The sequence below is a fragment of the Triplophysa dalaica genome, chromosome 19 (assembly GCF_015846415.1).
Source record: "Triplophysa dalaica isolate WHDGS20190420 chromosome 19, ASM1584641v1, whole genome shotgun sequence".
Taxonomy (NCBI): Eukaryota; Metazoa; Chordata; class Actinopteri; order Cypriniformes; family Nemacheilidae; genus Triplophysa; species Triplophysa dalaica.
In genome coordinates this window covers 19,996,399-20,012,946 of record NC_079560.1, presented here as the reverse complement: position 1 = coordinate 20,012,946, position 16,548 = coordinate 19,996,399, and the positions used below count along the sequence as shown (strand labels likewise).

Below are 16,548 nucleotides of genomic sequence, written 5' to 3'. Positions count from 1 at the left end.
ATATTAAAGCGGCCCCATGTCGCTGTCATTAAATGTAACTTGATGGTTAAAGTGTGGTTCATCGAATGTTCACTGGTGTGGATCATTTATGACTGTGGTCTAGACGATTTCTCAACTAATAAATAACGTTATTTATATGAATAACACCCTAATTAAAATTGCTAAAGTCCGTTCGTCGCGTGACATCATAGGACTGTTTCGAGTCTGACATCATCACGCAACCGTGTTTTTTTGGCAAGGTTAACAATCGTTGGTAGTTTAGATGGTTAGAGTTCGATAAGACTAAAGACACCAAGGATTCAGTGAGAGGGGTTTGATGTCACGCGGCGACCGGACTGCTGAGCGCCGCATGAAGTATTTTAAAGTTTTGCTTAATATTACATATAGGAATTTATAGTCTGTTTAATATTTCAACTGTGTTTCTCTATCTCTTGTCTTAAATGATTTGCTTATAGTCCATATGTTTTCTGCCCAGCTACAACGAAAATTGCAAAAAGCGCTATATAAATAAAGTTGACTTGACCTTGTCAAAACCATCAAGCCACGCCCACGGATCTGACTCGAAACATCATACGTCGACGTGTGGTCTGCGCAGCGCTGCAGGAAGTCGAGCTCAGCAGAAGACGTGAGCACGCTGCACAGATGAAATCGTGTAGTTCTGTGTTCTTTTCATTGACGGCAGTATCATAGTAACACAAATATTAAAACCATTACAGTAGTCATATTACCATGACATATAATGATTTAGTTATTTTATATAACTCACATAAATGTATTATAATTTATTGAATACATTTTATAGTATTAATAATAAAATTGATTTTATTTCTTATTTGCTTAACAATTCAATATGATTTAGCGGTAATCGACATTTTTACATACTGTGTATTTCTTACAGATGTTGTATGTTGATGGTTCTTTTCAATTAAATAAACTAGTGAACTATTTGCTAGTCTTCAGATTAGTGACGCGCACGCACACAGTGCACGAGCACGCACGCAGTGATCATAGTGAATCTCATTTAGGCCTGTTGACGTTCGGTTTATCGTCGCGTTTACGGTCACAGTCACGGTAAGAACGGCATTTAATATTTCTCATGAATGCGTTGGGTTGATCCATGTTTAATGTTGTGATGTGTGTTTGATATTGTGACGTTTTAATCGTGTGTTTGTGACGTGAGACGTTTAATACACAGCGGTTGCCATGTGAGGCCTTTAGCCGTACTGCTAACATTAGCTTAGCCCCACAAACTGCTTCTGTTTGTTATCATATCTTATTATGTTTTAAATTATCTGTACAGTTATGATTAACTATATTAATAATTATTTCAGTAGTCTTTTTTACTTTTCTATGTACAAATAGTGGTGCAACGTGTTGGATTTCAGCTGATATAAATGATTTATGACATTTCATACAATTCTTCCGTCGAGTACATTCACACGTTCAGTTTGTTTTAATGTGATGATGTCATTCTTTCTGTAGATGCCGACTATTAAACTGCAGAGCTCTGATGGGGAGATGTTTGAGGTGGATGTTGAAATCGCAAAGCAGTCTGTCACTATTAAAACCATGCTTGAAGGTAACACGAGCTGTTACGTGTGTGAGGTTGTGTTTTTATGACGCTTCTGGTGATGTTGATGTGTTTAACACGAGTGTCTTACCATCAGATTTAGGGATGGATGATGAAGGAGATGATGATCCAGTTCCTCTGCCCAATGTTAACGCAGCAATCCTCAAAAAGGTCAAACATCAACATTTAAACACATCATCTTTCAGTTTATAGTCTGAGTTGTACAACGTGTGAATATGAGCTTTAGAGTAGGGATGCTCCGATCCACCTTTTTTGCTTCCGATTCCGATACCTGAGATTCAGTATTTGCCGATACTGAGTGCCGATCCGATACTAAGGTAACATTTTTAAAGTGCACAATTACTTAATAAACTGTGTGCAAGGCATCAGGCTCGATTTAACATTAATTTCCTGACCCCGTTAAACAAAATAACTAGTGGTGGGCATAGATTTTTTTTTTAATCTAGATTAAAATGGCTCATTTGAATTCTGCCGAAGGCATTCAGAATATGTGTGCTACCCAAATAATGACTAAAAGTAAGTCTTTGAGAACGGGTTTCTCAAGCCAGGTGGCGCATTAGACCAGGGGCTCATCTCCTGTTTCCAAAATGCATCACAAACTGCTTGAGAAAGCTGTTCTACTATGATAATTGGTGATGAAAATAAAATTATGTTCAATAAGATGAATTTGTGTTTACTTCCGCATTAGCTAAGGGATGATTTGCGTTTAGGTGGTACTTGAGACTGGAAGAGCTCCTACAGTACATTTATATTTAGTCATTTAGCAGACGCTTTTATCCAAAGCGATTTACAAAGAGTGAGGGAGCAACAAGCGATATGTCATACAGGAGCCATAATACATTAGATCTCAATACAAAGTTACTGGTTTCAACTAAAGCTAGACCACTACCTGTTGAGAGAAAGTGTTTTTTTTAAACCAATTCTGCATTGCACAAGGTGAAAACAACCTTAGTCTTGTCGATGTTTCTATTGGGAAGCTTCTTAAAAATTAATATTCCCTGAATCAAACCCGGCGGCTTCATAGCTGCATCCTTGTTAGCACGTGATGCGGTAATTTCACAGTAACGTTATGTTGTGTTCAGACCAAACGCGAATGGCGTGTCAAGCGCGAGTGATTTATATGTTAATGCAAAGAGCCAATAGACCTACTTGCTGCGCGAATTAAGCCCTGGTTATGAGATGATGAGGCGGCGAGAATGTAGCCCTGGTTATGAGATGATGAGGCGGCTTCTGCTTCCGCGAATGACGCGAATGACGCGAATCACGCGAGTTGAAAAATCTCGTTCTCGCTCCGTACAGTGCAGTTAAGCTGGTATACATCTGCGCTAAAATATCAAGGTGAAAGTCATCATAGCTTGCGTAGTATAGACCCAGCTCCCAACCCAACTTTGAGAATAGATTAACGGCGACATTTTTTTTATCGCGCTATAAGAGTCTCACTGCGTTAACGCCGTTAACGGCCCACCACTAAAAATAACAAACAAATGTTTCACAAATTTATTGAATTATTTATTAAACCAGCAAAATAAAACTAAATGTTCACTATCTTAAACTTGAAATTCAAAATTAAAGTGCAAATTAAGCAGCTGAATAAAACAACAACTTCACTAGCTTGATAAACGGGTCTAAATAAATGGAAACAAAATCTCTTAATAACTGTTATGTGCAAATAGAATTTAAAAATCAATGCACAATAAACAATAAAGCAGCTGAAATTGAGCAAAAAAGCAATAGATTTACTGCTTTAGATATTCAAACAGGAATCAGCTCTTTTTAATGCTTTGGTTCTTACCACTGAGCTACAGGAAAGCTTAACTAAGCTAAAGTTTAGTGGAAATCAAATTTAACATCCAACACAGAAAGATAAATAAAACACTAGCTTCCCTAGCTTGGTAAAACTGCACATGTAAAAATAAACAGAAAGATACATAATAGTTTTGTCGGTGCAAATAGAAATTCAAAGTCAAATTATCCCCAAAACTCACCGCATTGCCTCCTTTTTTTTTTTTCGTATACTTGTTTGCAGACTTTTTGGTACAGTTCAGGTCTCAGATAAATATTTAAGCTTCACCGTGTCGTACAGCGGCTCCAGGTGGTCTGAAGCCATTGTTCGCTATGAAGGACAGCGGTTGCAAATCCATAACAGTGAAATTCTGTATGCTTTCAGTGATTTTCACTGCTTTCACACTACCAGATGCACATTTCTGAATTCTTTCCGTTGTCTCCTCAAAAGTTAGCTGCTTCGTACCGTCTCGTTTTAGTTTCTTCAGCTTATTGAACTCGACGTGTTTTTTGGGATGACATCTCTGTAAATGCTTGATTAAATTAGTAGTATTATAATGAACAGCTTTATCACCACCTCTCGGAACATTTACTTGGCATGTATTGCAAACAGCGGTGTAACTTGTTGGCATAGCTGTTCTGAAATAAATCTAAATAGCAGATATTTTGGCTCGCTCCATGCTGTTCGCTGCTCAATGTAAGCTATGTTCGCTTGTTCACGTGCACTACGTACAGAGCACGTTGCTAGCGTATGACGTAACACGCTTCGCAAAGCACAGCCACGAGAGAGTTTAAGCGCCGGTGTCTCCAGGAACTTTTACATCGCCTAGCAGAAGTTGTATGTCAGGTAGATCGGGTATCGGTGCAATTTGTCACCGATACCCGATCTAGAATTTTATTCAGTATTGATGCCGATTTCGGATACAAATATCGGATCGGAGCATCCCTACTTTAGAGGGTGGGTTAAAAAATGGATTTGTAAAAAATAACGGCCCCAAATCAGCAAAAATAAGTTGTCTAGATAATTTTAGTTGTAAACCTGGCTAAGAGTTCTTAAAATGATCTTCGTTTTTGTGTCGGTCACTTTGGCAAAGAAGATTCTGTGATTCTCCACTGGTTGAACTGTAATTTCTCTTTAAGTTGTGATGTGTTTGATATGCTGACAGGTCATTCAGTGGTGCACCCATCATAAAGATGACCCTCCTCCCCCTGAAGATGATGAAAATAAAGAGAAGAGAACAGATGACATCCCAGTGTGGGACCAGGAGTTCCTCAAAGTAGACCAGGGCACCCTCTTTGAACTTATTCTGGTGAGTAACGCTCACAACACTGTCACACAATCACTTTGACCGCTGGAACACTACTTCATCACTTTAGAAGGAAGAAGTTACAGTAGTTTGACTAATCCTGTTTAATTCTGATCCTTCAGGCCCATCCCTTTGTCTTGGATTAGGTGTAAAAAGGTTTAGTAAACTCGCTTGAAATGCATCTGATGTGAAGATACTCATCCCAATATGCCCGTTATTGAAGTACATTTATTGATCTTCTTCTTAAGATCTTAATGCGTCATGTCACTTTGCCACAAAGTTTTTAGTGCTTCACCACGGGTAGCAACACGAGTGTTGGTCATCTTTCATGAAATCAAAGGCGAGCAGCAGCGCTGCTTCATTTGCAGTGTTTGTAATGGCCTCATCAAGCGCGCGTGTCCGTGTCCTCACTTTCATCTCTTCTTCTTTTGTTTAGGCTGCAAATTATTTGGACATCAAAGGTTTGCTAGATGTTACTTGCAAGACAGTTGCAAACATGATCAAAGGCAAAACCCCAGAGGAGATCAGAAAGACTTTCAATATCAAAAATGATTTCACAGAGGAAGAGGAAGCCCAGGTAAAGCTAGCGCTCGTTCTTCCGTCTCACTGCTACATGTTTCAGGTCACGTGCTTGATCATGCCTTTGTGTGTTTGCTGCAGGTACGCAAGGAGAACCAGTGGTGTGAAGAGAAATGAAGGCCGACATCCTAACACTATGGATTGTTCAAAACAAACAAACAAAATGGATAAAAATTGCACTGCGCTGTTCATATTTGTTAAGATTCAACACAAATAAACATAGTCACATACTTGTTTTGCTGGCATGACCATTTTCATGGCTTGTTTGGTGCAAAAGCTCTTTCTTTCTATTTGTATTTTCTTTCTTCTCTGGAATGAGTGAACCTTTATTCTTGTAGATACATACTCCTTTTGTGACCACTGTAATCCATTGTGTATTTTATCTTGCTGTTTTTTTGCTATCAGGATGTTGTCAGCAGAGTGAACAGTAGATTTCTTTGTCATTTTTGGAAATGAGCTTTCCTTGAGGGAAATTTTATAAACCGCCTTATTTGTGTTGATGATGGGCGAGTATTGGAAATGTCAAGAGCGCCGAGACGTTTGAGAGTTGTCTAGTGAACTGGAAGTGCTTGTGTATTCTGTCACGTAATTTCCTCTGCTTCAGTATATGGGACTGAAAGCTCAGCTCGTAAAACGCCAATTAGAATTATTAATCTTTTAATTCCAAATCAAATAAAGCAGGATTCTTGTGGGATTTGTCAGTTTTCTGAATTTCTACAGCTTGTTTGTTTTGTTGTTCAGGATTATTGTCTCCTTATGTGAACCGTCAATATATACATTAGGGCTGTGTATTGGTAAGTGCCTCCCAATATAATACATATCACAATAGTTGGGTCACGATAAGATATATTGCTATGTATTTTGATACGGTACACATTTGCGATATATTGCAGTACTTTCAATAGAAAATGTAAAAAGTAGATCTAGAAATAAAACATGATGTGCACCGCCGGGGGTTTTCTATAAGGAGAAGTCTAAAAACACCTCTTACCTCTGCAGAGTGGCCATGATGTGGGATGCATGGACCTTTAGATCAGATGTTTGGGTTCCTCAATTAGCTCAATTGGCTGTTGTGATGCATTTCATTTAAAACAATGAACATAGGCATTACAAACTCCTGGTTCACCCGTGCAGTAAATGTGCTGGTGTCACATCCGTGAAAGCACAATAAATGTCATTGTTACTTTTTGAAATGAACTTTTTGTCTAACGCACTGCAGTGGACAAATGACTTGGTGGGTCATAATTTGCGAAGCTTACAAACAGCATTTACTTTATATAACTCATTACTCCATGACTTAATTTTAAAAGCAAACCTTGCTTTCACTTACTTTTGTCCTTATGTATATGGCATTATTTGAAAAATGTATCAATAGTAGAGGGGTTCACATGTATATATATTTTTTGCACACCCCAATATACACTCACAGAAGCACATGTACGGTTGTGCAGCTTACTCGTGACTCCAGCACAATAGTCGACCTTTAATCATCATAAAAGAAAACAAAGTGTACTGCACATGTGCTTAGAAAGTGGTCTCCTGATATACTTATTTTTTGTCTGAAATATCAAAAGTTGATACCCCTTCTGTTTCATCTGTGGTTAATCAAGACCTTGTTCATTGCAAAGTTGGAAGATTCATACTGTACGCATTTAATAATATTCTGCTCCAAACATATGTTTTGAAAGTGCAGCTGCTGAAATAAGTCCATAGTCACAAAAAATTCAATTACGATCAGAACTTGGGCCCTGATCCTTGAAAAAACTCTATTGAAAAGATTTTTAAAAATATTTTAATAAACTAAATGATTATCACATGAAAAGCAAAAAGATGAGATGGAGTGGCATATGTTCGTGAACACTGAAGATGTTACGTCGCTGCTGCCGCTGTTTGAAAAAAGACCTGAGAGAATTGTGAATGATTTCTGGATAAACATGGTTTCATACAGCACTGTTTGAATGTGTGACAGGCACGGCACACTAAAACACATCTACACAACAAAAGCTATCAAATGGCACTTGTATGAATAGCAAAGGAATGTATTTCTTTTCTTTTACAAAAAACATATAAAAGTTGTTTATTGGTGGCTTTTTGTATCTATAAAAGATGACCTTTTACAACACTTATGAGAACTGACAATGACTACATTGATGTAGAGACATGACGATTATCCTCCTCACAGTCCAGTGATGTCATCCCAATCAGCAACAGTCTCATACACGTTTTCAGAAAATCAAGAACAAACTAGATTCATATCTCTGCATCGTGATAAGAATGTACAAACTACTAGATTGGTTTTTATGAAGTTTCACCTGGGCGCACTCTTCGAAAATCAAGTTTTAAATGTCAGATGTGTCACCCACAGATGGCTTTCATTTTTACTGTCGACATGCTGAAGGATGGAGAGTTTTTTCGAGACGTGATGGAAGCATGCGTCTGGATGTCATTCATTGTGACTGATGTCTGGTGTTTTCTGTTTTAACTCTGTTGAGGTCGAGTGAGAGTCTGGCTGGGTGGGAGGGGCGGCTGACTGGGGAGGCGGGGCAAGAGGAGGAGCAGTGTGGGGGAGAGGCGGCTGAAGGGGGCGAGTCTATAGCGCTTCCAACGGAAGAATGGGGGCTGGCGCAGAGTCCTCTTTGAAGGTATCGAATGCACTTCTTTTTCCTCCTAGGAACAGTCAAGAGAGTTATCTGTGAATAAAGCGTGGATGTGAAACGTCACAAATGTGTTTACAACAACGACAGAAAATCAAGAGAGCAACACACAAGAAGCAAAATCAACCCAGACAGGTGATCAGTGGCGCTGTCATCCTGAAGGGGATTCATTTTGCGGCAATGACGGGCTCACTGTACATTAAAGCACTTATTGTAGCACAACTTGACAAATAAATACATTCACAGATACCTTACATTCATTTTAGCTGAACTGGCCTCGGATGGAAAGTTACAGAGAAATGGCTGATATGTTTGACGTCTTGGTTGGTCTGACTGACTGCGTGTCTGTTTTGAACTTGTCAGAAAAGAACTGCTTGAGGACTGTTCACATATGTTCATGTTTTACTGAGGAAAGAAAGGTTTGAATTGACCTGGGGGGGGAGTAAATGACGCTGTTTTTAGGTGAATTATAGTTTGGTGAACACTCATAACATTTCTCTGAATAGCACTGTGGACATTCTAGTCTTGACATTTCTGTTAACCTGGGGTTTATGAGATGGTTTTGTATGCTTATTCAAGTCAAGTGCAAAAGTGATAGCACATGTATTATCTTGAAACCGCAATGCTACCAAACCGCAGTGCCAAACCTATCAGGACGGCCTGGAAATAAAGAGTTGCCCGCTGGGATCCTCAACTCTCACTTCTAAACCAACACAAAGTCTCTCAGCCGCATCAAAGTGTTCCTCTGAGACGAGCGGCGGTAAATGTCAGAGTTTACGTTGGAATGACGCTTGAGCGACCGCAGTGCGTAAGAGAGAGACAGAGAGAGAGATGTGTAGGTGTGGATGGCATCAGTTAGCAGGGCTTTACACAGAGGGTTCTGGAAATTACTGCTGCTTTGTTCTATGTGGAGTGAGAGCTGTGTGATGGGGATGATGTTTCCAAAGTCCAGAGAAATCTTACCGTTTACTCATCCTCACATTAGTTCTGATAGTCAAATGATGCTAAGTAAAATATAAGGGTAGGTTGTCTGCTGTTTGGGTTATGCACCAATTACCAGACAGTTTGTTTTCATATTAGATAGGGAAATGTCTTGTGCCTTTAAAAGCTAAGCTCTGTTGTATTATTTGCATTTATTAAATGGCACTCTGGAATACTTAGTTGTGATTTGTCAATCAATTCTGATCAATTCTAAATCTGGTAAAAGTGTGTCTTCAACAGATTTAGATGTTACATTACTGCAGAGTATTTCTTCTATAATAAAATTGAGATTATTAAACCCTGAGATCAAGTCATCTAATGACATCAAAAACTAGATGGCCAAGAACTTTCTTATGCTAAACTCTAACAAGACAGAGGTATTAATTATTACATCAAATGCCATAAAAAAGTAAAGCGGCACATTTCTTTTGATGGTTGTTCAGTTGTGTCGTCGTCGTCCACATTTAAGAACCTGGATGTGTTGCTAGATAGCAATCTGTCGTTTGACAGTCATATCTCAAATGTGTGTCGTACAGCATTCTTCCATCATAGAAACATCTCTTAACTGCGGCCAATGCTTTCTGCTTTAGACGCTGAGAAACTCATTCATGCATTTATGACCTCACAAATAGATTTTTGTTATTCATTGTTGGGGGATCTCCTGCAGCATTTCTAAATAAACTCCAACTGCTACAAAATGCAGCAGCCAGAGTACTCACTAAATCAAATCAATTTGACCATATAAGACCAATTCTGCCTTGATGCCCGATGACTCCTGAGATAGGCACAGGCTCCCCGTGACCCGAGGTAGTTCGGATAAGCGGTAGAAAATGGAATGGAATGGAAGCCCAATTCTGTCATCATTGCAGAATTATGTTCTGAATAGTCTTCAAAATCCCGCTAATAACTTAATAAGCATTGAATGATCTAACGTCCCAGTATCCCTGTGAACTACTGTCAGGATACAATCCATCGGGCACACTGCCGTCGCAAAACTCTGGTCTGTTAATAGTTCCCAGAATATCAAAATCTTCTAAAGGTGGTCGATCTATTTTGTATTTGGCTCCCTAAATCTGAAATAGCCTCACCAGTGATGTTCAGGATTCAGACACACTAAATCGGTCTAAAACTAGATAAAAACTAGACTCTTTTTTAATGGATATAAAAAGTATTTAAAAAAACAATCTACCTAAATAAAAAATATACTTTGGTTGAAAAATTATTCAAGAGTGCTGTGTAATAAATGCAAATAATACAATGGAGGTAAAACTTTAAAAGCAGAAGACGTTTCCCAATCCCATATGAAAACAAGCTGTGTGGTGATCGGTGCATAACAGCAGACAACAGCTGCACTCATCCCACAGCACACATCAAACTACATGCTCATTCACAGCACAATGCGTTTTATACACATAAGTTAGGTCATTAGAGGGATAGTTCACAAAAAAAGAAAATTCTGTCACCAATGTCTCACTCTCTAGTTGTTCCAGGCCTGTATGAATGTCTTTGTTTGGTCGAACACAGAGATAGATATTTTGACGAACACTTGTCACTTAACAATTCTTGGCCATCATTGAGCACCATAGTAGGAAAAACTACAAATGGAAGTCAAATTTACTGTCCTACATTCTTCATGATATCTTCTTTTGTGTTCAACAGAACAAAACAATTATCAAGTCATTTTTCCGACTATGCGAGTCGATTGGGTCCAAGATCTGTTTGGTCATAAGCATTCTTTCAAACATTTTCTCTGTGTTTATCAGCATAAGGAACAGCATAAGAATGAGTAAATGATGACAGAATTTAGATTTTTAGGTGAACAGTCCCTTTAACTTGAGTTAAGTAAAACTGAAGGGTTGATTGACAGCACTGACATCACATGACATGTATGAGTTGTGCTGGCTGACTGTGAAACACAATGAGCAGTTTTAACACTGTAAAGGAAACACAGTGAATGAGATTTGGAAGCACTCATGTTCATGCAGAGTGACAGATTCATGCAGCGCAGAGCACAGACATACAGACAGACGTGGTACACACCTGCAGGGGCCGCACCAGTCCGTCTGTTGGTTGAGGCCAAAGCGAGCGCGGCATTTCTTTGGCGAGCCGGGGTCTGAGCGAAATGTGGCATGCGTGCACAAGGAGAAAAAGAGAAAGAAGCAGGGGCAGAACGAGAGAAACAGCATGAGGTCAGAGAGTTAAAGCCATCCATAGATGAAGAGAAATCAAGCCAGAGCACCTGATAAAGCAGACAGTGATGCATCATGGGAAATCAAATCTGTCAGAGATTCAGTTTAAAATCTCCCAATCAACATTACCATACATAACAGGCCTAAAAACACCAATATCATATTTGCATGTAGAAACCTGACATGAACTGAAACTCAAATGTGAAAAATCAACGTGTCAGAAATAATTGAATTAATGAATTATATTTCATCATTATTGTTTATTGATATGTTCATTTTATGGGAGGTTATCATAATGTATTTTATTTAAAATGTTCAGCCTTTTTATATTCTTGGTAATATAAGGAGGCTATTGTTGTTTTAAACGTGTTAATGTCATGTGTTGTCATCGTTTCTTCAAGAAATTCAACAGGATGCAGGTTTTTTGGTTAACAACAAAGAAAATAATGAAGGAGAGAAATAATAGAGTGATATAAGACTTATTATATGAAAGAACGTGTACCTGTGCTGGAGTCATGTTGTTTGTCCCGTTTCCTCCTCTTCTTTTTACCCTGTGAGTATGACATCACGTTTAGTATTGATGTTAATATGTTCACATTGGTTTTTGCTCTAAACAGGACTTTGTTCCAATATTACTGTAAACCAAACAGCCTTGGCAACCAATGAGGTTTGATTATGACATTGGTGGGGACATAAAATTGGTCCGCGGAGCCGCATTGTTTACTTGAGTTATTTAAACAATATAATATTTGAACATGCTTTCTATAGTTTTCTACACTGTTCTTCATAGTTGTCACTCTCATTGCTACACGGTCTACTGCAAGATCGATTCCTCAGAAAATACAATTAGCGTACATATTTAAGCCTACATTCTTAAAACTACTGTATGTATGACTGAGGGCCCTATCGTACACACCGCGCAATCGGGCGCAAGGGTTTTTGCTAGTTTGCTATTTCTCTTTTTCCCGTCCTACGCCGCGTTGTTTAAATAGCAAATGCATTTGCACTCATTTGTGCGCCCCTGGAGGTCGCGCTTGGTGCGTTGCTATTTTGAGGAACTGAACATAGACTGCGCCATAGACCAACTCAAACCTGCTCTAAAGTCTAAAGTCAATGGCACAATATTTTTTTTATTTATTTGTTTAAGGGAGTGCGTTAGGAATATGCGCCTATAGGCGGGTGCACAGCGCTCGTACATTCTGCTTATAACACACAGAGGGATGCGCAGAAGCACACAATAATGGCAAATATTACAAATAAATGGATTACAATGTAAAAGATTTGTATTGTGTACATAACGATAGAAATCGGGCTTGTCCTGTAGATGGTCTGCTCGCGTGTTTGACCTCATGCACAAGCAGACGCGTTTCCTTTCTGGAGAAGTGTCTGCTCTTCCAAATTAATAGCGAATCCGCCGAATAGCAAATAAATGTCTCTTAAAGGGAATGAGAGATGAGACCCTGATTGGTTTATGGCATGTTTGGCCCAAAAAAACAGGCATTATTCATTAAGAGAATCAGGACAACCCGTTTAGACCATGCGTCTGCGCGCTGACCTGTTTCCCATCGTTAAACTAGCAAAAGTGGATTTAGACACGTTCTGAGTGTACTTGTGCCCTGCACTTTAGACCATGCGCTTAGATCGTGAAAATAGGGCCCTGAGTGTTTGATAGACCTCTATAACAGTGCAACCTTATTATAATGCACAACAAATAACATATAATCATGTTTTAAAAGCCTAATCACCTGTGGCCCTGCCTCTGCCTCTCCACCTGGGCTACAGTTTGGCAAAGCTGCTCCTGCCACCTGATAAAATGACACAATTGGTGGTGCATGGCATCTGAACAATTCAAAGCTCTCATTTTAAACACACACTGAGAAACTCTACTGTAGATAGTCAACCCAACATTTGTCACAGTACTCAATTTCACAACTAGCATACTACTACAGTGTCAAGAAAAAGTATGTGAACCTTTTTGGAATTTCATGGTTTTCTGAATAAATTTGTCCTAAAATGTGATCTGATCTTCATCTAAGTCAAGGGTATTGACAAATGAAATGTGTCTAAAATAATAACACAACATTATTTTGATCTTTCATGTCTTTACTGAGAACAACCAAAAAACCTCATAGTACTTGTGGAAAAAGTATGTGAACTCTTGAGTTGATGACCTCAAAAAAGCTAATTGGAGTCAGGTTTTAGCACAGCTGGAGCCTCTTTATGATAATAAGTTTGGAGGTGTGGACTACAGATACTTTGACTGATAAAGAAGAACACGCGTGTGTGAACCATGCCTTGCCAAAAAGAGCTTTCAGAGCATCGACGATCAAGAATAGTTGATTTACATAAAGCTGGCAAGGGTTACAAAGTTATTTCAAAGACTTTAGAAATTCACCAGTCTACAGTTAGGTACACAATCTACAAATGGAGACACTTTAGGACTGTTGCTACTAGAGTTGAGCCGGATACTCGGCTGAAACGAGTATCCTGTACGGATAAAGCACTTTTGCCGAGTACGAGTATTATACGAGTAATACGAGTCAATATCTGTGCTCGGATTGAATAAAAATCCTCATTGGGTGGCTGACTGTGTCTGCGTTCTGTGATAGGCTAGTCACAGCGCCCCTCCCCTACACACATACAGATGTATTGTGTTGCTGAATGTGTTCGCAGCTCTCCGTCTCTCGCTCAGGTTCGCGGGTCTTTTCCGTTAACGTTTAGGGTTTCTTCAGCTTCAGGTTTGTTTTTTATTTCGGTTTGTGGTACTTACTTATTAACCAGTAGAGTTTGGTAAATGTGGGGTTTGTTCAGACGTGGTGCTTGGTAGAATGTCTTTTTTAAACCGTCAGCTGGCTCTAACCAGTTTTTAATTAAAAGTTAAAAAAATAAAGTTATGTTGAGATGAAAACTCTTGTTCATTTTTTCTTCATAATGGCAACCGCATGTGTTGTACTCATTGTTGCAAAACTTATTCTGTATATAGTTTGTTTGTCATCGTGATCAAAACCATTGATCTGAAGCTCAATGCTGATGGTGTCATGTAAATATTTTTCTAATCAGCATTAAATATAACAATTTCGGATCAACCCATATCAATTGCATGCTCAAAATAACATACCGGTTAAAGCCCCGCCCATCTCAAGACATCCCGACCAAATTTCCAGGTTAAATCCTGCCCATTTCCTGGTTAGGCCCCGCCCAGTCCGAGTACAGATACGGATACAGATAATTCATATGGTTAACAGATACAGATACAGATAATGCTGTACTCGCTCATCCCTAGTTGCTACTCTACCAAGAAGTGGGCGCCCAGTCAAAATGACACCAAGACCACAACAAAGACTCAACCCCGAATGATAGCCAAACATTTGAAGGCATCATTGGAACTCGCTAACATCTCTGTTCATGAGTCTACAATACCTAAAACGCTGAACAAGCAGGGTTGCCACTGCTTACTAAAAAGAACAAAACCAAAAAAAGGACAACGACCCAAAACACCGGAGCAAGTCCAGAACAGAATGGCTTCAGAGTAATAAAATCCCCCTTTTGGAGTAGTCAAGTCAGAGCCCAGACCTCAACCCAATAGAGATGCTATGGATTGACTTGAAGAGGGCCATACACATGAGACGTCCAAAGAATATGACAGAGCTAAAGCAGTTCTGCCAGGAAGAATGGGCTAAAATTCCTCCTCAACGACGTGCAGGTCTGATCCACAGCTACAGAAAGCGCCTGGTTGAGGTTATTGCTGCCAAGGGGGGTCAACCAGTTATTCATTCTAAGTGTTCACTTACTTTTTCCACTGCCATTTTGAATTTTGAATGAGTGTGTTCAGTAAAGACATGAAAGATCAGATTTTTTGTGTTATGTTTTTAGACCCATTATGTTTGTCAATACCCTTGACTGAGATGAAGTTTAGATCACATTTTATGACAAATTTATTCAGAAAACCATGATATTCCAAAAGGTTCACATACATTTTCTTGCCACTGTATGTAATCGTTTGACCTCGTCTGTGACCCTGCCTCTCCACAACATTCTGTCACCTGACCTGACAAAATAACGCATTCATGCATTCCATATGAAAACATTAATGGCCTTGACAATGATTGTTTACTGTAATTATGACAAATGCCAAAAACAAAACCCATTAAGAAAACGCTGAAGTGGCTAACTTTGGTTTGTTATACATTTATATCATGTTTATGTTGTCTTAAAGCATAACCCTCACACAGCAGAACTAATCACTAACAGCTTGACAGAAACATCATTTGGATCATAACTTGGAAAAAGCGCTTTTGAAAAATAAGCATTTTTAGCTAATAAAGGCATATGAAACAGTGGATTGTCATGATAATCAACTATTTGTATCCTCATAGATGTACACAAGTAAACATCTCAGTGTTCCTGAATTAATGTGACCCAACATGTCCTGTATTTTATAAACTGTTGGTAAGAATGTTTTCTGACCAGTAGCCTGCATAATAATGCTCATCGCGCTTTGTTGACACAGACACAGCTTTGCCTTCGCCTATCTGAATCAGCTGTAGTTTTACCTTAGTGAGAGAAGGCAAAGCCAACGACAAAGGATTTTGTCTAGAAGCGATACAGCTACGTTCACCTGGGCATGCGCACTTCAATAGCGCATCATTATTATTATTATTATTATTATTATTTTTTATTATTATTGTGAGGTTAGGTTTAGGGTTTTGGTAAGTGTAGGCGTTAGCTAATATCATTTATTGTAATCATATGGCAAGATTTTGTATCACTTCAGGCAGTAGCTGTTTCCCTTCAAGCAAAAACCATCATAAGGCGACATCGGTTTGAGAGGCGGGACTCAAGAAAGGCAAAGCCAATCCTATTAGCGACGTGAGGTACGGAGGCAGGACTCATTGCAGAGAATAAAACTCAACCATTTGTGTACCACAATCTGTTTCTACAGAACCTAGTTGTAAAAGAATTTTAATTTCTATGATATGATTCCTAGATAAATAAATGTAAATTTAAAATAATTATTAAGTAAAAAACTCAAGACACAGACATAGATCAGAGGTTATTTATATGTGTAGATTATAATTTTGGCTGCCAAAAAATAGGCAGAAATAAAAGCCAAAATATCGGGCGCCTAAGTTGTTATCAAAGAATGATCGTGTAAATGCACCATGACAAAGGCTAAAACTAATAAATATAAGAAAAGCTCAAACCAGCGGACAGAAAATGACCATGATGAATCTCTGTGTGATTTCTTTAGTGTCGGAGATCACACATGCACTCATAGTCGTGTGTTTTAAAGCCGGTCAGCTTAAATGCAACAGACTTCACATTTGGATACTAATGATCAGCAGAACGTTCTGTCAGTAACTGATGTTGTAGCTCATGTGGAATATCTGGCATGTGCTGATATCACTGAAGCTCGTTTTTAGTATTGTTTTAAATGTTCTTTTGATTTTTTGTGGTTTTAGTGT

At 38.8% G+C, this 16,548-nt stretch overlaps 2 protein-coding genes across 7 annotated transcripts in view; one reads left to right on the top strand and one right to left on the bottom strand.

The window, feature by feature from the left end:
• The first annotated feature begins 938 nt into the window (after positions 1-938).
• Positions 939-5,492, top strand: skp1 (S-phase kinase-associated protein 1). The gene is made up of 6 exons (XM_056731958.1): positions 939-1,071; positions 1,483-1,579; positions 1,668-1,741; positions 4,540-4,683; positions 5,117-5,257; positions 5,341-5,492. Exons 2-6 carry the CDS (start codon positions 1,483-1,485, stop codon positions 5,374-5,376), a joined length of 492 nt encoding a protein of 163 aa, XP_056587936.1. The 5' UTR covers positions 939-1,071; the 3' UTR covers positions 5,377-5,492.
• Positions 5,493-6,092: 600 nt separating this feature from the next.
• Positions 6,093-16,548, bottom strand: part of tcf7 (transcription factor 7) — a 44,166-nt gene continuing 33,710 nt past the window's right edge. For 2 of the 6 annotated variants that reach the window (XM_056731951.1, XM_056731954.1), the window contains 3 exons: positions 12,829-12,888; positions 11,586-11,634; positions 6,093-7,926 (listed from right to left, as the gene is read on the bottom strand). In XM_056731951.1, the coding sequence (XP_056587929.1) occupies positions 7,850-7,926; positions 11,586-11,634; positions 12,829-12,888 (186 nt within the window). In that variant the 3' untranslated portion in view covers positions 6,093-7,849. Of the gene's footprint in view, positions 7,950-11,585; positions 11,635-12,828; positions 12,889-16,548 lie in introns of all 6 variants that reach the window. The other 4 variants (XM_056731953.1, XM_056731956.1, XM_056731952.1 and 1 more) reach the window with 3 other exon arrangements.

Bases quoted from the DNA above. Each gene is read 5' to 3' on its own strand.
- skp1 (XM_056731958.1), top strand. From the start codon at position 1,483: ATGCCGACTATTAAACTGCAGAGCTCTGATGGGGAGATGTTTGAGGTG. The intron at 1,742-4,539 runs GTCAAACATCAA...ATATGCTGACAG, and splicing joins ACGCAGCAATCCTCAAAAAG to GTCATTCAGTGGTGCACCCA. The intron at 4,684-5,116 runs GTGAGTAACGCT...TCTTTTGTTTAG, and splicing joins CCCTCTTTGAACTTATTCTG to GCTGCAAATTATTTGGACAT.